At 35.5% G+C, this 25,564-nt stretch overlaps 1 protein-coding gene across 5 annotated transcripts in view; it reads right to left on the bottom strand.

Moving 5' to 3' along the window:
- Positions 1–25,564, bottom strand: part of RAPGEF4 (Rap guanine nucleotide exchange factor 4) — a 157,340-nt gene that overhangs the window by 111,024 nt on the left and 20,752 nt on the right. For 4 of the 5 annotated variants that reach the window (XR_012633909.1, XM_074910253.1, XM_074910254.1 and 1 more), the window contains exon 4: positions 24,016–24,162. Coding sequence is in view for 3 of the 5 variants with exons in the window: in XM_074910253.1 (XP_074766354.1) it covers positions 24,016–24,162 (147 nt within the window). In the remaining 2 variants the exon portion in view is untranslated. Of the gene's footprint in view, positions 1–2,498; positions 2,697–24,015; positions 24,163–25,564 lie in introns of those variants that run through there. The other variant, XM_074910258.1, reaches the window with a different exon arrangement.

Raw genomic sequence — 25,564 nt, 5'->3', positions numbered from 1 at the left:
CAATATACATTCAATATACATTGAATAATTGGCATCAGTGAGCCCCCTGCAGGGATAGTGTCCATTAGCACACTTTTATCTAAAGTACTAACTTCATTAGCATAAATTTATTGACTAAACTGAAGGTGGAAATGAAGACCAGGTTGGAGTCTAGTGCTTACAGATAACAGGTGAACACTCAGCATAATAAACAGATAAACTCAGAATTTCACTCCAGAGGATGTGCCTTGTTTTGACTAATGGAAACTGCATCCAAGACCAAATTCAGCCTACAAAAGGCACTCAGTAAACTTTTGTCTCATTAACTAAAAAGGAAACTTAAAAGAAGCAGTAACCTAAGCCCAGTTTTGTCACAAGCAATACAACTCATTTAGCACTGTGACTGCATTATGAAACTTCACAGAAACACACCAAAGCAAATGTTTGTTTTAAGATCACAATATGAACATTAACTGTAGACTATCTTAGCAGACATAGCACTTTAACTGCTGAAAATAACTTTGGTAGGAATCTTTACAAACTGTGTCCAGCTACAAGAAAAGGAAAACTACTTACTTGTTTCATTATCTTTGTAAACCAGAATAATCTCCTGCTATTCCAACAAACACATATCATAGAAAAAAAGAGATGCCTTTATTTTACCAACAGAAGCCCGACTCCATTAAGAGGAGCCAGATTGATTAGATTATTGTGTCATACATGAAAAGAGAATATTTCACAGAACAAAAATACAGGAATCTTTGCCATGGAGTTTACAACTTAATACCACATTGGGTACATTAGTACAGAAGTAACATCAAAGAAATCACCAGTCCTCTTTGCTTCCTGTTGCCATACAGCTTTCTTCTCTTCTTGTGTTTATTATTTTGTAAGTCAGACTGTAAAAGGTATGTGTTCCCAATGGGACCTCAGCTTCAGGGGCTGAGAGCTTGTGTGATTATGCATATGCATATTTTGTAGAAAAATAAACTCTCCACTTGGTCCATATTTCATCTGTCAGTTGCCCAGGTTGGTTATTTATTCTGTTGCGAAGAATGAGCATCCTTTTTGCCATAAAGACTTTCTCCATTCTCATCTATCATTCGCGAAGTGAAGTTGCAACTATTAATAGTTAAATCGTAGCTTTTGTTTTGGCCAAGACCTACACAAAATATGTGTGTCTCAAGACCTGAAACTGGCCCACATTCTGAGTATTCTATCTCTGTGAAGCCATGCAATTATCCTTATATTTCTCAGTTGCCACAAAAATAATCCATTTGTAGACTAAACACATGCAGACTGCTTCTGTTTTTAAGCCTCCTGTTATTATATTTGGCCACAGCTACAACCCTATAAAATAAATGGCTGTTCTTCTGTATCTTTACACTTAACTTGATATCAAGTTCCTATCACTGAAGCATCCTTCACTCCTCCTTTTTCATATTTCATAAATTTGCTTGCTTGAAGCCCCTATCTTTCACTAAAAATAAGTGAAGACATAAAGCTTTATTAGTTTGGGGTTTTTTTTAAAGTCCTCCTGAATTTCCCCCACTTTCAGGCTGCACAGCAAGACCTGTCTTGGGTTTCCCTACCTCCTTACCTAAAGCCATGAGAGAGATTCCACATCGATAGCTTTTGCTATACATTTTTTCTCTTTGAACAAAACATCACCTTAACATCTGAACTGTAGAATTCCACCTTTCCTTTTTATTTTCCCATGCATTATTTAAACATGCTGCTCTGAATTCTACAATTAGGGTATTCCTGGATAGCTACAATCAACATCTTTATAGTCTGATACAGCAGGAAATGTGTGCTATCCAGGATAGTTTCACACATTGTTTGCTGTATAGTAGCCTCAATTTAAATATGATAATTTAATTTAGTAAAAAATGAACTGAAATCAGATTTACTGCAAAAACTTTTAAAATTTAATTTTCAGACAAGCAATCAATGCTTATTCAGTTTCCATCTTATTCCTGCCTCCCCTTTTTGCAGATGCTTAAGTGACATTAAATTAAACAATTGCACAAATTTTAAAAATTGTAGGAAAATTACCATCTGCACTTAATTCAGGAATAAAAAGGTCCAGAGAAATCCCTCTTTATGAGCATTTTTCTTAACAGAAAGAATAAAAACATGCAAAAATTCTCACAGTAGAGTAATATATATATTTATTTGTGGCATTCTGTCTTTCAAACCCTTTTGAAATGTAAGATGACAGAAATGAAGAAGAGAGATCTTACTATCATCTCACCCCAAACCTTACTCTATTTCTGAAACATGACTGTTAGGATTAAATATTAAAACATCTTCAAAGAAAGAACTATGTTGAGATACACAGTAATAAAGCCCATTATTATTCACAGACATAAACAGTATCAAACTATTATCTGCTCAGTATTATACTCCACTCCATTATATTTCCCCTAAAATCTATGCAAAATAAAAATATAATCTTGTAAACAACAATAATTACAACAGAATGAAACAAAAAAATAAAGAAATCTCAAACTTACATTGATGTGTTATTATAGGTCCTGCACAGCAAGTAGCCCTAAGGGTACATTTTAGGTTTTTTATCCATGCTCGGTTCTTGTTGCTGATGTGACCACTTAGGCACATGGTCAAGTTGCAATCAGCTTCTCTCTTAGTGATGTATGAGAGCTGTGCTGATTTATCTAGTCCTTCTGCAGCAGATTAGCACTAATGTTTCTGCTTCTGCATCCTACCTTTCTTTAGCGGTAGACTCTGCATTATCATTGGCAATCCGAATTAAAGAGCCAGTGAATGTAGCACAATTTTTTTTTTTCTTTCTGAAACCACTGCAAAGCAGGTAGTCTCACACAAATACCATGTTTTTATCTACTGTGCCTCTTTTTTTAGTATCTTTGGCAAGAACAGTAGTCAGAGAAACAGAAGAATGGTTCCAATAAGTCTGCTATAGTATTTTTGTGATTTATTCTGTTAAAGGAATATTCTCCTATGCAGATGGCCCTAGGCAAAAGACAGCTGTAATACACCAATATTAATCCAAAACTATGGGATTTTCACTTTGTAACAGAAAGGTATTATATGCATGCAGTGAAATTCTAGTTTATCCCAAAGAACTGGACAATGTGAAATTAATTAATGCAAACAAGGCTTATGAAAAAAAAGCAAGCTAAGTACCTTATATGTTAAGGGTATTTAACATATAAATTAATTTGGTTAAAAATTATTTCTGAGCCTTACTGTGTATGTGTTCATTACTAATTCTCTCTTTTCTCCTTAGGATCGACATGTTTTACACTATGGGATTGTTGAATTCAGCTATTAAAAATATCACAAAGAACATGACTAAACCTTGTTGTTAGTATTTTGACTTTCCAGTAAACAAATAGTATTTTAGCAGTAAAATGCAATTGTTAATTCATGATCTCTTCAATTCAAGGCACCATAAGATACAGCTGTTTAAATTTTCATTAGGACTTTGAAAAATATTTAGGAAAAAATTGATGTCTTAGACCATCTAGTCTTGAAAATGTGAACATTCTGACAAGTTTGCTCACTGTCAAAATGATTCACATCACTGCTGTTCCTAGCTGTTACTCTTTCTGATCACAGAAGATAAGCATCCCTCTCTGTTTTTAAGAAACAAATGCAATACCTGAATACTGAACAAGAAATATGTGCCACTTAAACATTCATAATATTTGAATAGCAGAAAAATTTCAGCCATTCATAAAGACCTATTCTCTGTCTATTATCAGCATTCATTTTAGAAAAACATTACATGGAGTGTCTTACCCTAAAGAGGAAACCAGGAAAGAAAGAAGGAATAGAATTAACTCATTAGTTTATAATAAACCCTAAAAAAAGTGGGGCTATTTTTGCTCTGATGTGAAAGTCTACTGTGGCAAAATGTGGCAACATCCATTTTGAAGTGTTTTCTGGATTTTACATGTACTTATTTTTACACCTGCCACAAGAGCACAGCAACCTTGGGAACAGAATGTAGCAAAGACCTAAGCATGCTCATCAGCACAGAATTGTTACAAAGGCAGTTTTAGATCTAGGTGTGGGACTGCACATGACTTCTTCAGGCTTCCCCAACTTTCCACCTCTTTTTGTGTGTTGTTGATAAGGAATGAAACAGGTGACTGCAGAAGGGCAGTCACAAGCTAGAATGAGAATCTCCTGAGGAAAGGTACCTGAAAAAAAAGTTCCAAAGCATCCCAAATGCTGAGCTGCCAGCAGCGGGCTAAACAAAAACACTGAGGAGCTGATCCAACTTCAATCCCATGCCCTCCCAGCCCTCAGGCAGCTCCTTGCAAATGCTGAGTAATCATTTTATGACTGAATTTGAGCAGTCCCCCCGGATGATAGGTGCCTACCACCAGACATTCAAAGAACTCTATTTCAAGAGAGATGGAGGTGTGGTGCTGCGTTTCCTTCTGACTTTGAATCCTCCTCAGGACCGGACTCACCGAAAGAGCAGTAACTCTACCTTCAGTTGCCTTCTCTGGGGAATGAGATTCAAATTCCCAACTCTCATTGCCCAGGACAGTGTCCTAAAGAAACAGCTTGACTCTACTAGCAGTGCTCCAGCTAGGAGTTCTCCTCTCCCTCTCTGAAGAAACATGCTTCAGTACCAAAAAAGAATTCAAGAGGTACTAAATTAGAGAGGGGACAGAACGAAGCTGACCTTCCTAACTGTCTTCCACCAACAAAAAGGAGCGTGACATGGATGTGGCAAGCAAAAGTGAAAAGTGCTGTCAATTCTAAAAGCAGTATCAGCTGTAAGGACAATTTTTCACTAAGAACTGAAACAAAATTTGGACATCACAGTTTCATTTGGGTCTTTGATGTACTAGGAAAACAGTATTTAGCCAAAATACAACAATCTGGTGTAGCAATAGCATTAGAGCTGTTATTGCAGCTACATATAGAAAATTACTCTAAAAAATAGAATTCAACTTCATTTTTGCCCCCAGACCCCCATTAGAAGTTTGTTTTGGAACCTCAGTGCTCTGATGGTTAGAAACTTCTAGTGTACATTCAAGCTGCATTAGTAACCACCTGCTCCCGAGCAGCACTGTCGTTTTAGTTTATTTCCCCTGAACAGTGGTCTTACATATTTATAGACAGCAATGATACTCCCTATCAGCATTCACATCAACAGATTAACCAAGATGTTCTCATTTAGTCTTATCACATAAAAGAGACACTCCATGTCCCTTACCATGGTAGTCCTCGGCACCTATCCCAGTTTGAGTTCATCTCTTCTAAATGTGGGTGAGCAGAACCATATATACTATGTTCTACTCAAGGACTTACCACAGAATTTATTTTAGTAGACAAAACAAACTGTGGTTTTAATAGATTTTTGCAATAAAATTTAAACCTCCTACCATCTCATCTCCAGCAGATAAAGACTATAACAGCTCTATCTGTGATGGAATTCTGACATACACCAACTGGGATGTGTTAATATGTATTTTTTCTGCTTGAGGCCATGAAGTAAGAATCAATATCAATCTGCACTGACTTATGTCAAGCAAAAATATGAATATAACATTACTGCTGGCCCACTTGCTTAACTCCCAATTATTTACTGAAACAACATGTTGGTTTGATAACATAATTTCCAGTTCTCTCAACAAAGTTGGTTCCATATCTGTTCAGCAGGGAGAATAAAGAATAGCCGTTGTACCACTGTTTGGCACTAAAAAGCATCATCTGTCCTTCCTAAACCCCAGTGGTTTGCTTAAGTGTTACACATAGGCTATGCAAATGACACACTAATACTTCAAACATGCAAATGGATTATATGTATTTCTACAGGAAATTACTCAAGGCAATTGAGAGTGTAAAGTCAAACAAATTATCATCTATAATTGAAAACATGCAAGTAACTTTTAATTAAATATGACTTCTCTAATGAAAAAAACCCACATTAAAACCTTACTAAAAGGGAGGAGAGCTAATTGGGGAAAAAAAAGGAATGAACAAAACAATGATTTGCAAAGCCGGTGTTGCTCAGGAAAAAATATTATTTAAAAAGCAGACTTTTAGATGTATTTCTGATTTATTATTGATTCCAAGTCCACTTTAATTTCAAGCAAATAAATACATGCAGCTAAAAAAAATGCAAGTTCTCAAAACCACAGATAAGATATCAGAGTGCTTATTTTTGCAAGTAACTAATTTGTAAAAATTCTTCCTCCCAGTCTCAATCTAATATTTGACATTTTACAAACCTAGCAAAAACTATACACACAAAAAAACGTACAGAATTTTTAAGCCACAGTAAGAGTCCCATCACAGAAGGGGCACCTAGCTGCGTGTGCTGAGACCCCAAGACAGCAAAGGGCAATCTTTTCAGTTGAGAGTCTGTGTGTTCAAGTGTTGCCCATGATACTTGTTCAGCCAATCAACAACCACCAAAAAGCTTTCATGAAACCAGTACGCTGTCTTCTCACTTTGTAAATGGAGAAAGCAAGGGGGTGAAATTAAATGCCTTGATCAAAATTGCAAGAAGACTTATGATTTTCATGAGACAGGTTTACATGACCTGAGCTGGCATATCTTAGGCTTTCCATGGGTAAAACAAAGGAATTTACGGGTTGTCTATCTAATCAGTGAAGAGCTTCCTCCCATGGAGCACTGCCATGACATGGAAAAATTAATGGAATATACTACAAGTTTCAAAAGGCCAACTCAGAGTTTGCCTTACATCTTAACCTCAGTCAGCAAATCATTCTAGGGATAATACAATTTATGCCAGCAAAAGCTCTTTTGCAACTATTTCTTACACCAGTCACCCATTAGGATAACAAACCCCCTGTTTTCCCAACCTAACACTGTGACATTTTCCCCCAACCCTGCCAGCAAAATTTTAGTATAGACCTGAATTTAGTGAATAGAAGACCAACTAATCAATAATGTGTAGTGAAAATGAATCAGTAGGAACAGTTTAACCCCAGGTATCCAGTTTACGTTTCGAGGCTCCCTCTGCAAGAAAAAGAGCAGGGAAAAACAAGAAAAACTCTGCAAGAAAAACAGGGACCATTCTTTCAAAATAAAAGTTGAGATGGGATTTGTAATACAGAGATCCCTAAAAACCAGGGGAATCTACTAGCTGTAAATTGCACAGGCCACAATGGGCTACATAAGCGGCAAGGATCAACTAAGAACAAAATAGATGAGATTATATGCTGTCCCACAGGCTACAGAACCCACCTGCCAAACAACATGGTACTGAGAATCACTGGAAGAAGCTGAATAGAGAGAAAGCACAAGCCTAAATCTTATCCTTCCAAATAGCTAACAGTCAGCCTCATGTTCTTCCTTAGAACAACAATGTTACAATTAAGTTGAATTTCTCACTTTTCTCAAAATGTCTCTATATGTCTGCTTGCATTTTAGTGTCAGTGTTGTGAAATGTCCTCTCCCACTTCCCACATCAGATCAGACTACAGGTTGAAGAAATAATAAAGGATGACAGTTATAAACTGTCTTACTGCATGGCAACATATTGTGTTTTATTCCTTGCTTTCCCTTAAAGAATCTTTGGCATGCTGCATCTATCATTAAATGTATATTTAATAACCAAGACAGATAAACTTAGCTTTAAAGTCTTCAAACCCAGCCAGATGAAATAGGTTCTTCAATTGAGAGCAGTGCACCTGCCCAACGGACAGATACGGCCTCAAAGAAAAGATGTTAAGCTTCAGAAAGCCCATGTGTAAACACCATTGTAAGATACATTTTAGACCACACTTAGAAAAAATATTAGAGAAGGACAAAACCCAACTTGGGTGAAGAGGGAAAAATCGTTTTGGCAAACATAGACAGCTCTCCTAGGTAAAGAGGTAACATTACATACAGTGAATGTGGGACAGGTTTCTTATTCAGAGATCATCATTAGAACAGAGTTGTTCATTAGGTATTATAACCTCCACCTGCAACTAAGTTTGGATTAAGTAAATCTAGACATGCTAACTACACTGATTCTTTTCAGTGGGAGATTCTTTTCACATTTTTCTTTGTTTTTAACAAGCCTGGATTTGTTTACAAGAACTCATGATACTTAGTGCATTTTTTTCAGTTTTCTGTGCAGAAAAGCTTTTATAACGTTCTAGTTCCTAGCACCTCCCTCTAATCTCAATCAGTAAGACTAGTATAGGCAGTTTTCTCAAAGAAGTGTGCTGCAAAAAGTAAAGATAATCATGCACTAGTAAAAAGCCAGGAGTCCAAAAAGGAGATGGACCTGGTACTAAAAATTTCTTGACAAATGAGCTATGGTTGTTTAACATTATGATTTTGGAAATCAAAGGCACTGTGAGAACATAAGTGAGTAATCGTCAGGCTGCCAAAGAGCGTCAGGTTTGTTGAGCAGGCACAGAAACAAGAACTATTTGTTTCAGTTGTGTCAAAGGAATGAGCATATCATTAATAATCAAACTTCTGATGAGCAATTTCATTCTGAAAACAGAATGAAGTTGCTTAGGATACTTTCATTTGAATATTTACAGAAATCCTGCATACAAGGAGATTGGAAATAATTTCTGCTAGTCATTGAAACCAACTGTGCATACTTTGCATGTTGCAGCTTCTGGAAAATACAGTGTATAATTATTGAATTTCTGCTTTGTCTTCCTGACCTTGATTAGCTGCTACTAAACAGTTAGCCAGGCAATTTTTGATTGGAGAACAAAACGTGACATGAAGCAAAAAGGTGAAGTTGGAGGTGAACTTGGGGTCATTCCTTCTTCCACACTTTCTTGCAACATGGGCACAAAGGGATACTCCACAAATACCAGAACACATCTGCAACATGTGGAAATAAATACTTTATCATATTACAGAGTAACCAACAGTATTCACTGAGACAAGAGATCGTTCAGACTTTCTGTTTTTGATTTATTTAATGATGCCAATATTGGTAGAGGGGCAAATGTAGCAGAACAATAATCATAAGAGGTCATTGTGAGGCAGCACCAATAAAAACCTTAATTTAAATGTTAGCAGATGTGCCAAAATAATGGAATGCAGGTTGCACCAGTTCATGCTGTGGTGAATTTTTTCCTGGGACAGCTAGGAATAAATCAGGAGAGGAACGAAATCAGGTAAGAGAGAAAAATAATTGGAACTGTATAGTCTTGTCAATACTTTATTCTCTAATACACTTTTTCTTCTTTCATTTGAGAGTGGAATTCACAATTTATTCTGTAAACCTTTACAATACCAGAACTGCAGTAATTTTCCACTATTTTCCATCCAGTGCACATGGATGACATAATTTACACCACCACTAGCCACTTTAGTTCAGACCAGGCTGTATCTAGCACCATGTGCTAAGGTACTTTACAATTAACATAAAGCCAAAACCACCTGGAAATTACTTTTCAAGAATTGAGCAGTAAACATTACTATAGTTAGATCAGAGAGCCCTACTCATAGTTAGCAGAAACAAATCTATAAAGCAGCTAAAGTGTTTTAACCAAAGTTGAAGGCTTTACATGTGGGTTGCTGTTGGTTTTTGATTTTAATCACTAAAGTAGTAGAAGAAAGAAATGCAGTAGCTGTCACATATTTGGATACCAGTAAATTATTTAATAGTCCTAGCTCACCTTAAAAAATCTGAAAATGCCTTGGGTAGAAGCACTGTCATGAAAATTAACAAGTGGCTAAATGACTGCAAACAAAAGATAATGAAACATGGCAACACATTAAAAGGTGTCTAAAAGAGTACTAAAGGGGTGGGTTCTGATTTTGTTTTTTTTATTCATAATCTCAAAGGGAGGATAAACAACTGGATAACATGAAAACACTAGAGAAGGAGAAGATAAAAACATTGGACAAAAAATAAATATAATACATAAGACTCTAGGGAATTAGCAATGCTGAGGAAAAGATCCATTCGGAAAAATTCAATGGAGATATCATTTACCTAGAGCTAGTCTAGGAAGCTATAATCCTGAACATAACCAGGAGTAAACAGCACACTTCCCACTGCCATCATTTCTAGCTCTGTATAGGTATTTATGTAAGTTTAACTACAGTGACAGTCTTTCTTAATACAATAGCAAAATGCTGGTATCTCAACAATTATAAATTCTGGCATTTAAAACTGATGGTAAACATTGGATTAGGTATGTTCCAGATATAAATGAAAGACAGGGTCATAAAATTTCATGTTCCAGAGAAGTCATACGAAGAAGCATAATGGGATTTCAGAAAAATTAAGAACAGCTGTGATTTTTTTTTTTTTCAAGTTTTGTCATAACATAGACATGACCACAGTGTGCAAACAGTGAAGGATATAAATACTGAGGATAGAGAAATCATCCAAGGGGCATGAAAGCAGTACAGACAAGAACCAACGAATGAACCCTGAAAACATATTTTGAAGGGGAAAACAGAGTAAATTTGTCCATAGCATGTGATACACTTGGCTGTGGAATGTTTCTCCAAAAGCAGCACCCATTGACAAGAGATTTGGCATGGGTATTTAAAATGTGCAAAGGCAAAACTTTGGAGAGCGTACAATACAGACCAATAGCTCTCCAGAGGGGAGATGGAGAGAGTGAATGGAATGAGAGAAATGGAAATAAATAACTCATTAAATAAAGACATCATTTTCGTTCCAAAAGAAGGGACAGAACCAGTCCTACTCTTGACGGCTGAGAAGGAAGCATGATAGGTTTTTATTATGCGGTACACTATGCTGTTACAATCCATTTTTACAATACAAACAGTCCATCAAGGGCTCTTCTACAAGCTTCTCTGAAATAGCAGGTACTGGTCACAGCAAGAGACAGAAGATACAGTATGTGGAGCCTTTTGTCACAGACACAGCAAATTCTACTGTCCATTATTGCAATGAAATTAGTGTAATTGGACAGGTTTGGTTAAGAATATGATGACTTTCTACATAATGTTAACAACAGTAAACACAACTTAATGGAGCTCCACCATCTTGCTTTAAGATTCCAAATACTTTTTCCATGCTGCTGCTCTTTCACCATGCAGAGTATCTAACAAAATAAGAATATTTTCCCCCCACTTCTCTTACACAGCAGTATGTGATTAATGTCCAGTGCAAATAAATGAGCACTGCTGTGGCAGTAGAATGCCAAGATAAAGGTCCCACTACAGAAGACGGCACGTTCATGACCAGTAATGCAACACATGCCCTGCTTACAGTTTGAAAATTAAACTAGGAACATTAATAGATTTTCTTTTCTATAGTATCAAAGCTTTCATATATGTTTCTATTTATTTTCATCATGCTGAGAAATCTGACTTTGGGGACAGTCACATGGGCATCTTTTATAGCAAATTCTACTCACACAAAGCAAGCCATTCAAAATGTCCATTTAAAAAGAACACATCTCATATAAAGATAGAATTCATTATTACTTCAACAGCTTTCAAAGTAAGAGTTGCTTTTTCCTTCTGCATAAAGCTCTTTAGCATACTAAATTAATAATTTTCATTTGTACATGTGGCAACGGCATTATCAGATAATGAAGATAGGCATATGTAGACTAAAATAAAGAACAGCAAGGACAGAAGAAACATGCTAAAACTTTTCATTAGCTGGACACAAGATAGAATAGTCTATCACAGTCAAGAGTCTACTTCTTTCTAGACATTTGATATTATTTTTACATATAGCATAAAGGGTAAGCTTTGTCATTGTTCATCCTCAGGGGAGGAGGCAGTTACAGATTACCTCTCCATCTCCCTGCAAAAACTACTTGCAACAGAACAGCATCACAAGGGTTGCTTTTTGTGGGTCTATTGTTTTCTCACACATCAAAAAGCATAAAATTCATACTAGTAGTATTAATTGTTTTGTTAAATAAAGAGGGAAAATGTAACTCATGGTCTGCTTCTGGATATCACAACCATTCATTACATTTTATTCAATACAGATTAACTCAGTTCTTATCCAAAGACATTGTCCAGTTAATGGATACCAGGAAAGATAACTCACCTACTATTCTGTAATGATACTTGGATTAACAGTACAGATGCCCATGTAAAATCAATCCCTTAGAGAATTCTTATGCTAGTAAAATCTGTATTCCTACCATTGCTAGTGCTTGAAGCATTTTCAGGATTTCCTGTCTCACACCTTTACATAATTTTAAAGTACAAAGATGACAACAATCAATATCAACAATATCAATACTTGTGGGCTGACTGGTAGTATGCATCATTTTCTGAAGTCATATCAAGTAATTCTTCAGAAAGGTTAAAAGGCAGAAAAATCCACATTCTGTTGGTACAACAGGAAAAGTCTGTCTCTCAGAATAAAATTACACAAAGTACATTTTGCATATGAGATCAAATGGAAGCAACACCCTCTATAAGGCAACTCCATACAGCAGGTGTATGTAAATACATCAGACAGAAACAACCTGCAAAGATGAGAGTTTTCATATGAATTTCTGTTGTAATCTCAAAGCATATAATCCTTCAACCATCCCTCAGCAACAGCACAAGTAAAAGCCCCAGCTATTACATGCTCAGACTGAAGTGATAAAGCATTCTTTGATAAAGCATTATGTAAAATGGGTACCTTCTCAGTAATCAAATCTCTTACTCCATCAGTGTATTCAGACATATTTGCTTAATTGTCTACACTTTTATTACATTTTACTCCTTTAGCTCTGCAGATCCAATGTACTAAGAAATACCAAGTGATGGCATAATTCTCACCAACTTCAACAGTGTAAGAATTATTTCATAACTGCTTGGTGATCCCTGGTTATCAAATAGGATGTAAATGTCACAAATAAACCTAAGAAGAAATACCCAATGAACTCTTAACCAGAGATCTACAAAACCAGCACTAAATACTAGCAGGAACAAAAGTGACAAATGCAGAAAGAGAAACCATATTCATAAATCTGTGTAAGAGACGCATACCAGAAAACTGCCTGAGAATGATGGCAGAAAGAAAAAAGGCCTTTGAAAAATGTTTCATGCTTCTAGAGAGAACATGGGCTTGAAGGGTATTGGCAGAAAGAAAGAAGAGAGAAAATAAGCCTGTACTGAGCTTTTAATCTTTCCTTAATTGTGCTGAGAGTCTCCAGCATTATCCCCAGAGAGAATTAGGCATAAAAGCCTAAGTAACTTGAACAAGTTCCCTTATAACTCAAGTCCTTTCAGAAGAGCATGATTTCTTTGAAGGACTCAGTTTTTCAAAGACCAAGTCATATAAAAATGATATTATAATGCATATTTATTATGCTAAAACAAAAGGATGCTACTGTATCTCTTTCCACTGACCTGTATTCAGGAATGTCTGGATCAGATTTTGTGGAAATTAACAGAATAAAGTCTGTCTATTTTGGAAAATGAAGTGGTTAACACTCCCAAGAAAATGGTTTGCACTAGTAGTCAGAAAAGATATTTTCCAAAGGTCAAGAGAGAGGTAGAACATAATATTAAATAGAAATTACTCAAGAAACCATCAGAGGTTAAAATGTAAGCAAACTGAATTATATCAGGAAATACTAAATGCAGGATGGCAAGGCTTAATTTTAAATGCTGATTATTTATCACCCTCAAACAAATAGTATACAAGCCTGGTTTAGAGCCAAGTACAGCATCTAGAAAGATAAGGGTATTTTATCAATGTAATCTAAAATGAACAGAAGTAAAGTTCAGTCAGAAGATAGTGTGTAAACTTTTATTTGTGAGTTTCAGTTTTCTTTTAACTTCTTCATTTGAGATTTAACTGAGGAAATATTTAAGCAGAGTTCAGAGGAAATACATACTAATGGTCTTATCTAAGGCATGAGGTAAAGGACAAGGAAACTGAGCCTTAAGAATCACGTCAGACTAATGGTATGAATCCACAAATTCTGATAAACCATGGCTTTCAACAAGAGTCTGTAACAGAAGTATTAGAGGAAGACATCCACTTCATTACAGAGTATAAAAATACAGGGAGTACGTGCCTTAGAAGGCCACCATGTCTTATTATGTGCTGTTCTTGAGTATTTGTGGCATAAAAGACCATTCACCAAAATAAATTTTTATAATCCATGAACAGGTTGTTCCACAAATCCCCTTGAGATTTAAGCACTTCAGAGGGCCTGCAGGCCCCTCAGGGCATCTTTCAGGCCTGATATTTTCACTTTGCTGGTGAACAGATTTCTAAGAATTTTGTAGCTCGCTGAACTAATGGAATTAGAGCAACACCCACTAACCCTGAGAACTGTAAATATTGGAATTTCACTGCTAAGACTGAAACAAGGATTGATTAAATAACAAGTACATGGATTATTTGGGTTTTTTTAAATCTCTTTCTCTTGATATCTGGGTTTGGCCATAATCAGCACAGATGACAAGCTGGGCCCTGTAATTCTTGTTCTCTGCCACAAGAGAGATATTCCATATGCAGTTCTTAGTCTTTTATATCTTCATTTTTAAGCATACTTCTAGGATGCCTAGAGTTTGTAAGACTTTGATACAATTTACCTCAGTACAAGTATTGGGTTGATCATTTTGTTAAGCACCCCTGAACTACTAAGCCACAAAATCATTTGAGTGATTCCAGTCTCCTGCTCTCGCTATGTCAGTGGATAGAAACTGTTACAGAAGGGAAGAGGATAAAGAGGATTTAAACCTACTGCCAACGGCCTGTGCTGCATACTATACGAGGAGAAGGAAGCAATTAGTAATTACCTGGGTTGAAATCCCGCAATGCTCATTGACTTCGGTAAGGTAGGGTTTCACCAAAGAGGGGAGGAACTAGTCTAAGGGAAAGGACAAACATTGAACCTTACAGCTCTGATTATGACCAGGAAGAGATATCTATCAGAACTGGTCTAAGGCAAACGAAAGGCCCTCTCTTTTTGAGCCCATTTATTACTCCATATACTTAATAAATTGATAATGTCTGGGGTTTAGCTTGTTTTGAGTTTTAAGGTGTTGAATGCTCAGTCAAGGGAGCACTTCCTTAAGGAAGCAGAAATTTACATTCCACTAAATAGGACCTTTAAGTTTCGTTTTTCTTGCTACATGAAAGTGAACAGTTTTACAATATTTTTACAAAATATTTTACAAACTAAACAAGACTGTCAGAATAAAAAATAAAAATATACAATATAATACAATAGCCTTGCTTCTGGTTTGTGTTAATCTGCATAATAACTTTCACTGCCACAGATCTTCTTGTCAAAGATCTCCAATTTGTTTTAATGCCAGCAGGTTTACGCTAATGGATTTTTAAAATGTCAATATTAAAACATATCCATTGATCTAATAAATGGTATTACATTATTTGTCTGACCCATTGTATAGTACAAGCAGAAAGCATGCATTCAAATGCAGCATACAAGCATGCATTCTACAGGAATACCTTGAAGAAATATCCATTGCTCTAAAGCAACAAAAACTCATAGCTCAAAGGAAGCTTCTAAGGGCTTACTATTTTTTTCAAGAACCTGGAGGAACCAGTAATAACAGATTAACCTTTTGTGTAAGGAAGAGAAAGTACAACTCATCTGAAAAGAAACCAAAGAGTGAGATGATAGATCAGAAGATCAGAAAGGGTCAATCTCCAGAAACATCTCATCCACATAAGACACCACAGTTGAGTAAGGAACAGAGGTCTGTGTCAAATCCAAAAGTTTCAAAGTATAAGCAAAGCCTTATGCAGTTGCTCACTTTGGTATCCATTCTAAGGCAGGAAAGGACACTGCTAACCCCAAATGCAGTTAGAACCAAAGCTCCAGGCAATCTGACACACAAGTCTGACAAGGCAAATATGAATTTAATGCATAATTGTGTGCATAATATATACACACAATACATATTAGACAGACAGCAGATTATATACACACACATATCTACAAAGTCATAATTCTGTGTTACACTTTTTTCTGTGACAGATGAAAAGGAGACACGTATTTGATAGTTAAAATGTATGTCTGAGAAAAAAAAAAGACAAACTATTTTATAAGCTTAAAAACTTATGATTCTTATGAAAGACATAATGAAAGACCAAAAGTTTGCTCCCTGAAATAAGATTCATAGGCTCCCAGTTGTGTTTTGCAATATATGTTTTTGCTATTTAGCACATCATGCTTAGAGATACCACATTTAATAATACAATCTGCTGAGGATGAAAAGCATTTTCTTTGCTAATAAAAAAGCTGGTTATAGAAAGTGCAAGTTTGGCAGTAAAGCTTCAAAGAAAAATAGCAGCCTCAAAAACATCTGCAGACTTTAAGTGTATACATTTCAGTTTGTCAGATGTTCTTCTGTAATTTAAATATTTTAGGAATTAATCAAAATAATTTCTTTTCTTGAAAATCAGATGAATTCATATTTTTCAACTTTACCTCTAGCCATGATAAAATATGAGAAAACCAATAAAGGAATTACTTAACATGGAGACTGACATGCTTGATGGATGTTTCTATTTCTTTTTATCCAAGAAGGAACCTCAAATAAGTCAAGCTTTCTGCAATATAATTTAAGACTCTTTGAAGTGCTAATAAACATATAAACATTTACAAAGGCTGTAAATAGGAGTGACAATATATTTTTGCATGGTGTCTGGTATAATAAGATTCAACAAGGGCTTCATGCTGATGGGCATTGCTACAGTGACACAGAATTGCACCTAAGAGAAATGACATGCTGGTATGGTTTAAGAGAAGTCAGGTCTGCAAAGCCTTATTCTACCTCTGCATGATGATCAGTGACACAGTCACAAAATGTTGCTATTGAAATAGATTCAGAATAAACTGGGAGACTGAGGTGCAAGCTGACTACAGGGATGATACAATAGAAGGTGCATCAGGAAAGTTTGTTGCCGAGAGATATGAGGAAGGATCAGGCCTTTGCAATCAGCTTGTTATTTTTCAATCTTTTCAGCCACTTAAGGGGTGTCTGGAATGCCTGTGTCTGTCACCTTAAAACAAGGATAACAACAAAGAAAGGGAAACTCACAGAGTTAAAACTAACTGGATTCCTGGAACTTCTGCTGAAATTGTGCCTTATTGACAATATTGAACATCATACATAATGGCACAGCAAATTATCTGAACTAGCATGGACAATTACTGATTATTAACTTTTCAGTCATAATGCCATTATTTAGCAAAGAACACATCAAAGCAAGACTCTATCAAAAGATTTAACTCTTCCATCAGTACATATCACACCAAGAGAAAAACTGTATTACTGAAGTGAAAAATCTACTTCCCAGATATGTTTCTCCACCGTCAATGGCCAGGGAGGTTACCTTAGGAGATATGCTGTCATAAATAATGTTCACAAAATCTGCATGCATTTTTTAAAACATGAAATGATTAATACACACGAATCAAAGCAGCAGTCACTGTGTTGCTATGCTGACAAACATGGCTTGTTCTGATATAAGTTTGGCTACTGAGGATAGACTGCCATTCCATACTTGTTTAAATCTGCTCTACCAGATAAAGCATCGCTCACTAAAATTAGAAATGTTTGACAAAGCAAAACAAGAGGGAAAAAAACCCTAAAAGCATATTACAAGGATGGTCAAAACCAACATAACAGCAGCACTAAAGGCCAGACTCTGCTTCATGTGTAACAAAGCAGTTGTGCTGTATTCATTTGAAATATGCTCAGTTCACACCAGCAAAACCAGGAGCACAATCTGGCACTTCTTGGTATAATAACAATTTTGGAATCTTTCCCTGCTACTCACTTGCATGCTTTATCAGTATTAACACAGAAGGTATGAAGGTGGGATGTTCGCTATTTTCAAAGCTCTACTCACATCTTGCCAAATCTGTGTTTACTGTCATATTCTAAAGCTGGGGAGGGGAGGAGGGCTTTTCATATTCCTCCTCCTTCCATGTGTTACTCTAGGAAAAAAAATCTCCTGCTTGCCTATCATCACTTCATTTTTTAGTGTCTCTCACACTAGCTCTGTTTCTTTGCATACAAAATTGAATTGGTCATCAGCTGAAGATTTGCAGACAGCATAAGGCAACAGATTCCACACATTTGGGTCCTTCCACGTCTTCCTTCTGTGTTGTATTCTGTATGTGATAACATGGAATAATTCTTCCCTATTCTGAGAAGATGGCTATTTGAGAGGTTGGTGAACACAGAACTCCATCTACATTGCAAATGCAGGTTACTACAATTTGATCACCTTTACATTTCTCAAATGAAACCCCATTAGAGAGACAAATCATCAAGCAGAGTTTGAGCAGTCAACAAAGAGTATGACATGAAGCGGGTAAAGACAGCTGAATGTTCCATGACCACCTTTTTACACTTTTGTAGGTCTCCAAGCACTACACTATTTTAAATCACATGATCACCCATCCTGCAAAGCTAAATATTCTGTATTTTACTAACTATAGTTTTATACGTCTACTATGTTTGCCTATGGGAAATCATTAAATTGGAGCAAAGACTTCTGCAATTGATTACTGGGCAAGAAACTGGCAGAGCAGTATACCGCAAATCAAGCTGATAGTTTAGGAGCTGGACATGAACCTGATTTTTTTGTTTGATTCACCCCTCCCAATATTTCATTTTTCAGATAAAATTTAATCTCTCACTTAAATGAACTGGAAAAAATTTCTGGTATGGAATACTCATTGGTGAAAAAGTGCATTAGAAAGTACTGACATTTACATGAGATTCCTAATACGCCTTAAACATGTTGAAGTATTCAGGATCCCACCAGAGAAAGAAGGAAGAACATTTTCAATAAACAGTGTAACATATTTTCTTGTTGCCTAAGACAAGCAAAAGGCTGCCTCTCTGCAATGCTGCCTACTGCACTACACTGCAAAACACCTACATGAGATTCAGTAACATAGCTTGATATAGAATGTACTTACAGCATGGTCAAATAAACAAAAATCCTCAGATGTTCATTTTCATGAATGCAATTTTACAGTGCCTTTGTAATACTTTGTAATATATAAACCTGCCGTATAAAATGAGGCATAAGATTATATTATACCTTGATATAAAGGATATGATACCTTAAAAAGACAAACCGATATTACACGCAAATGCACTGAGAGCTGTGGTCTCAATTCCAATGCACTTAAGCCTTATTCAGAAATCTCACTGAACAGTGCTACAACATTTAAACCAGCATATCACTTCATACATATATTTCCTACACAGCATTCCATTGAAACGGTATGTAAATTTCTTCTGTTCTGACAGAGGATCTGTTTTTAAACTAGCTCATTAAAAACTAACATTCACAGTGTTCAGAAAACAAAGATGATAAGAAAGCTGCTTCTCCCAAGGCTATAATTTCAGAGCAGTGAAGTCTGCTGAGGGCTACTAAATTACCATCAGATGGGCAAAAGCAGGAAGCAAGTTACGCTGCTGTTTATCAGACTACAAGAAGTGTAAGTGCTGCTGAATATGAATAAAAAAGAATTAAAATATTCATTCTGACCTTTATAGGGGCCAAGACTCCCTCTCTCCAAAGTTACTGCATACTGGAGTAATAGCTGTTCTTCATTTACTCAAGATCAAATGTTTCTCAAGGCATGTTCAGTAACTTCTAACATAATCTTATTCCACACAAAAGGAAATTGGTTATTTGTGTGTTATCCAAGGAAGACTGAGTAATTCACTGTGGTAGGAAAGACCTCTAAAAATAAGTCACCTCTCAGCAGATTCACTCCCTTCCTGTCTGAGTTTGAATCAGTTTGCAACTGCATGAAAGGACAAAGCTTGAGGATGAACTACAGAGAACTGTAATGATAATACTGCTCAAATACATTCATTTGACTCCTACTCTGTTTAAAAGAATCCAACTATTAGGGGTGGAGCAAGCCAATGACCCAACAGGATGTGCATGACCAGAGCTCCTTGTGTGCAGCCCTTCTGCTTTCATGTTTATTTTTGGATGTATTTTCCTTTGTGCTTTGAAACAGTTTTTTGGGCAAGGCAGCTAGCACCACACTCACTCACTGATGTTGAGGAGGGAAAGCAAGTTCTTGTTAACACAAAGACTACCTCTTCCTACAGATTCATAGAGCACCATGGAAGTCTTCAGTGTTATAACAGTGATGAAGCTTTTTTCATGTTTGGTACTGCTTCTCAGAGATGAAGGCCAGGAACAATCAGTGCACAAAGGCACATCACCAGTGATTCCCATAACCTCCTAACGTTTCTTCATCAGGGAACAGTGTTCAGCTGTGTGAGAACCTTAACTAGAGATTTCATCATCTCCAATCTGCTACAGCAGCTATTGATAGAAAACAAGTCTCCAAGGATGAGTAAATGCAAAAGTTTGACAGATGTTCCCAAACAGGATGCTACTTCAACAGACACACTCTTTAGAGAAAAGACTAGGCCACTTTAAGCGGTAATTGTTGTTATCAGGACAATATTATTTGTTTTGACCAGCATTCCCTGGCTGTTAATAATGGAGTTCATAGAAAATATTGCTGTATTTAAATGGTTGATTGAATACATGGTTCTGTATATTACAGAAGACATCTTATTATATTTTTGATAAAGAATATCCTACCTTTTCCTCAAAGAGTATTTAAATTTATAAAACTGACAGAAGAATAGTGATAAAAAAGAAAAAAAAGTCTGTTTAGAAGTAGCTATCTCTTTCTTTCAGGTATAGACCCAATTGTAATTGTACTCAAAGAAATTAATGCACTTTCCTGTATACTGTGCATTAAATATGCTAATAAGCCCTTTCTGGTCTCTGAAACATTAGGTCAATACAAATGTTTCTTAGAGCAGTACAGCTAATACAGGAAAAGTTATTTTTTAATTTAAACAAAACTCAGAAAGCCTGTAAATTCATAATATGAAGTTACAGAGATCCTGAAAATTCTTTCTAATCTTAGAAATAACTAAAATATTTCTAACTAAATAATTAAATTGAGAGAAATAACAAAAAAAAATTATCTCAAAATCTAGTTTCAGGATTTATACTAAAAGTTTCATAAGCAGTATAAATGGATATTTATCCGTCTTTCAAAGAACTGCATAACCTTGGGGTAGAAAAACATTTGTTGCAAACATTAACTTTATCATCAGTAGGTTTCAGTGTTAAATTTTTACTATAAAGGAAGATGGTTCTTAGCCCTATTCTTTCAGATGAGTTGACCAATAAATGAAAGTCAATATTGAATCAATTTATGCTGGTTTATTTTCCAAGTTTACAGTAAAATTAAAATTTGCAGTCTTGGAATTTCCATGCTTTGTATGCCAAAAATCTTTAATCAGCTAACAGAGAGTTTTCATTCGTTCTTTCCCTCAAAAGAGGGAAAAAGTAAATTTCCCCAAAAGTAAATTTCATGGGGGAAACACTTCTGTTATTAATAATAAAAATTCTAACTATTTTATATATAATAAATTTAAATATTCTAATATTTTATTAATAATAAAAATTCACAAAAGGAGTAAGCATTTTAAGAATTCCAACCCTACAGTTTATCTAGATTGTTTTTAAGCAACAGTACTGAATTATTATTTTGGAGTTATTCAACCATTTTTTTTATGGAGAAACTACTTCATTCTGGAATTAAATTCTCACTATATGAAGAGTTTAAATTTTCATGCACTACATAATTTTTATGCTTTTACCATATCTGGATTGTAATGACACTGACATTGTTGCCTTTTCCCATTTTTCCCATGGTACTACTGATAGTAAATATCTGTGATCCATTCTTGACTTTGTGTGGGTTTTCATTAAAAACAAATTTTAAAAATATCTGAATGGCATGTCATTGTATCAATGACCATTTCCTTATATGGGCTTTGTCACAGCAAAGATATATGAATCTTAGGATAAGGCAGACAGAACAACACAGCATTCATAACATAACAAAAAGTTGCCCTGAAGTATTTACTTTTATAATAACAACAACAATAATATACTGTTGCTATTGCTAGTATATATTGGGGGAATTTTCTTAAAGAATTTTCTGTCTGATTTGATCATTCTCAGTTTATCATACTTTAGCTGAAGTTTATGTAGGCTTTGGGATTAGTAGATTGCAAGGAAACAAATATTGACTTGGAAAAAAATTAACAACTTAATTCTACCTCAGACTAACCAGCAAAGCTATATTTCATGGCATGATTTTCCACTCACTAAGAGCACAGGGATAGCCTCCTTGAAAGAAAGCACACCAAAATACATTCAAAGTTCGCTTTTAAACTGTACAAAAGGCCAAGAAGCACCACAAAGCCAAACTCTTGTCTGTGACTGACACCTGCAGCATCTGTGACATGCTCTACTGCACAATTTCATAAAATCTGCAAGATACAAGGTGTGTGCTAAGGCTCCCTATGATAGCTCCCAATACTTTCAACACACACGACCTTTTCCAAAAGCATCTATCATCAAAAAACTCAGCAAAATCAACAACATTGTACAGAAACAATGTTGTATTGGTGATTAAAGAGCAAATTACACCATCACTTTTGTTTTAAAACCACTTTAAATATCTTTGAAGGTTCAAAATTTTAAAGAGGAGAACTTACCCTCCACTCCTCCAATATTTCTGATAGGAAACCAAGAGTGTCTGAATGCTTATCAGGAAAGTCATATACACAGCAGAAATGGTTCTGCTTATACCAATTAAAGGTGAATTTAAAAAAAAAAATGTTACTTGAGAAACCTACAGTTGGGTTTATTCTCCTCCATCATGAGTTTGTAAAGCACTATCTACATTAAACATTTCTGACCACTAGCAAGTGTAACAAAGTTAAAACAGATGAGACCACTAGCATATTTAATCTTTTAATGACAACTATAATGCAGCTGCTGTAGAGAAAAAAGCATGAACTGCAGAAAAATATTGCACTGTTAATTTCTTCAAATTTGCTATGAGACTTTAGTAGCATTTTATTTTAGCTGTAGACATTGCCAAAAAAAGGGTACAAATTATGACTATTCATTCAAAGAATGAAATCTGATATTGTCTGAGCATTCAATGTCAAGCACGTCTCATTCACACATTGATCTTTCATGCCGTGGTCAAGCTGCACTTTTAACCATGCTCAAGGCAATATATTTGCAGAGAGGTGATATTAGTGCTGTTTCCACAGTCAGTGTAGCTAGTTGTGGACTTGATTTTCTTTCTGATAGTCTTACTTTAGTACTGCTTTAGGACAATTACTTGGAGTATAATACTGTTCTTTCTCAGGAAAAGAGAAAGTAAAAAAAAAAATAATACCCATCTGTCTGCACTTAGGAGAAAAGCTGAACTAAAATGCTACTACCAGCATCCATTTCTTAAATATAGTTAGTGTCCCTAGATCTGCAACTTTAGGACACTGTCGCGCCTTCTGACAGCTCTACGCAACACCTAAATTTGTACAGTCACCCTTTAAAACAAGCTGGCAGTACAAATTGGCAATAGTCTAAGTCAGGCCAACAGGATGCATTCCAATTGCCAGAACACTTCTCAAATCAAGTGTAATGGTTAGAAAAATGCAAACTGATTGAAGTTCATAGTACAGTAACATATTAATGAAGTCTTCTCAGTGTGGATACCAAAGTACACACAGATTATAGAATGAAGAACCTCAGCACTATATTCTCCACAAAGGAAAGTTTTAAGGGAATTCACATGTAATCAGTAACTTAATTTTTAAGTGATCTTGATCCATCTGCAAATTCTAAACCCCTTACAGCTGGTGATGAGACAGAAGTAAATGAGAATAATTTAAAATATCAGAGTATATGAAGGATAGACTCTCCTCATAAAGGCTGGCAAAAAAAGCAAGTTTAAGGCTAAGAAAGCAACACCTGCAGTACACAAATAAATTCCACCAGAAATTTCACCTAAGTTATTTCATTAGAAGAAGCCCGCAAGAAAAAATACAGGACTATGCAATCATGCCGAATATGAAGCACTAAAAAGAAGTAAAAAGACTTTCCTTTTTGTCCAAACTAATTTAAAAGAATTATTACTTTGCTTACAGTATAAACGTGCTTATATTTCATTAGAAACACTCAAAAGGTTAAATCACTTTTTTCTGTATAAACTACAAATAAATCTGAATTACCTCCCAAAGTGCTTTAAAGTCCTTCTGCTCAATTCGCAGGAGCTCGCTATATTCTCTGGTAACAATGGTAGCATGGCGAGGAGTGTTATCCAGGATGGACTCTCCAAAAGCAGTTCCTATTCCCAGAGTGCATATTGTCACAGCATCCTTTGAATCAAAAATAAAATGACACATATTAAATATTTCAGGACGTTTTAAGAGTCTTTATGTCCCATTTGCTAATGGCACTGCCTTAAGATTCTTCAGCAATTTGTTTTAAAAGAAAATTAATTTAAAAGGCCAACAAAAAAATTAGTATGTTGATTAACAACACAGGAAGCTTCAGTGTAGAAGTAAGTAGGACTTCTGTTTTCTGTGACCATCAGTTGACTTAGACATTTCTGTCTGCAAAGCAGAGAACACAAGAGTCACCTTCACCTTTGGAAGAGATTTATGACCTCTGTTTATCTACCTCTAAAGACTGTTGTGATGATGAGATTCTTTAGACATATCAGAGGTGATAAGAAGATAACTAGCATCTGTAATGCAATCCTGGAATATAAATTTCTGCCCTATATAGGCTACCCTCATCACTAAGAAAATTTGGCTGTTACATTTCCTCAGTAAACATAGCTTTCAATTATAATATCCTCTTGTATTTATAATGCATTTCTCTATCATACAAGGTCTCTGCACAATGCAGTCGTGCAGTTTAACCAACTCTTGGCTTTCCTATTGAAAATGCCAGTAAATCTCTCAACCGTTAATGAATGCCTGCTGATGAAACACCAGACTACAAAAACATAAATTCTTTTCACATAAGTCAGGGATTTCAAGAAAACTATTAAAATCCAAAACAACCTAAAATAGAGTATTCAGGATGATCCCAAACAAGCAGTAAAGTCCACTTCAAAAGAGTCTATATGAGCACATGCCCTTCATGGGATAGAAAGATGTCTAAATCAATCCCCCTTGGCCAGGAACTCCTCTGTAATAGTTCCAATATAAATTATGAGCTACTGCAGACAAAAAAATTAGACTACTAGAAATTAAATAACTTGCTGAATCAAGATCTTTAGATACATGTTCTGTTTTAAACTTAAAAGTCGTTATGTTCCTGAGCACAGGCTAGAAGCTGAACACTTACATGTGTCTCTCTCTAAGATGGGCCTTAACTGACTGTCTTTTGAGGAATTTAAAAAAAAATAGCCGCAGCATTAAAAATTTAACTGATACAAACTACACTTTACTAAGGAAATCATACATGCACATAGACAAATACACATTAACATATAAAAACACTTTAATTTTACTTGATACATTAGAAATATACTTTAATTCTAAAATGTAGGATTCATGAAATGTCTACAAAAACAAAAGCAGAAAATTCTGCCATCCCATCCACGACATCCTTGTATCTGATAATCCAGCACAGACGCATGAGAATATTTCAGCATCATTTTCTGTGTTTGAAATTGCATTGTTTTTCCTTTCATGCATCTAATAAGTGGTAATAGGCAAATGTTATTAAGATCAAGTTAGTAGCTTTATAATTGCATTACAAAGACAA

The sequence above is a fragment of the Athene noctua genome, chromosome 7 (assembly GCF_965140245.1).
Source record: "Athene noctua chromosome 7, bAthNoc1.hap1.1, whole genome shotgun sequence".
In the NCBI taxonomy this organism is placed as follows: Eukaryota; Metazoa; Chordata; class Aves; order Strigiformes; family Strigidae; genus Athene; species Athene noctua.
This window is presented reverse-complemented; position numbering and strand designations above follow the sequence as displayed.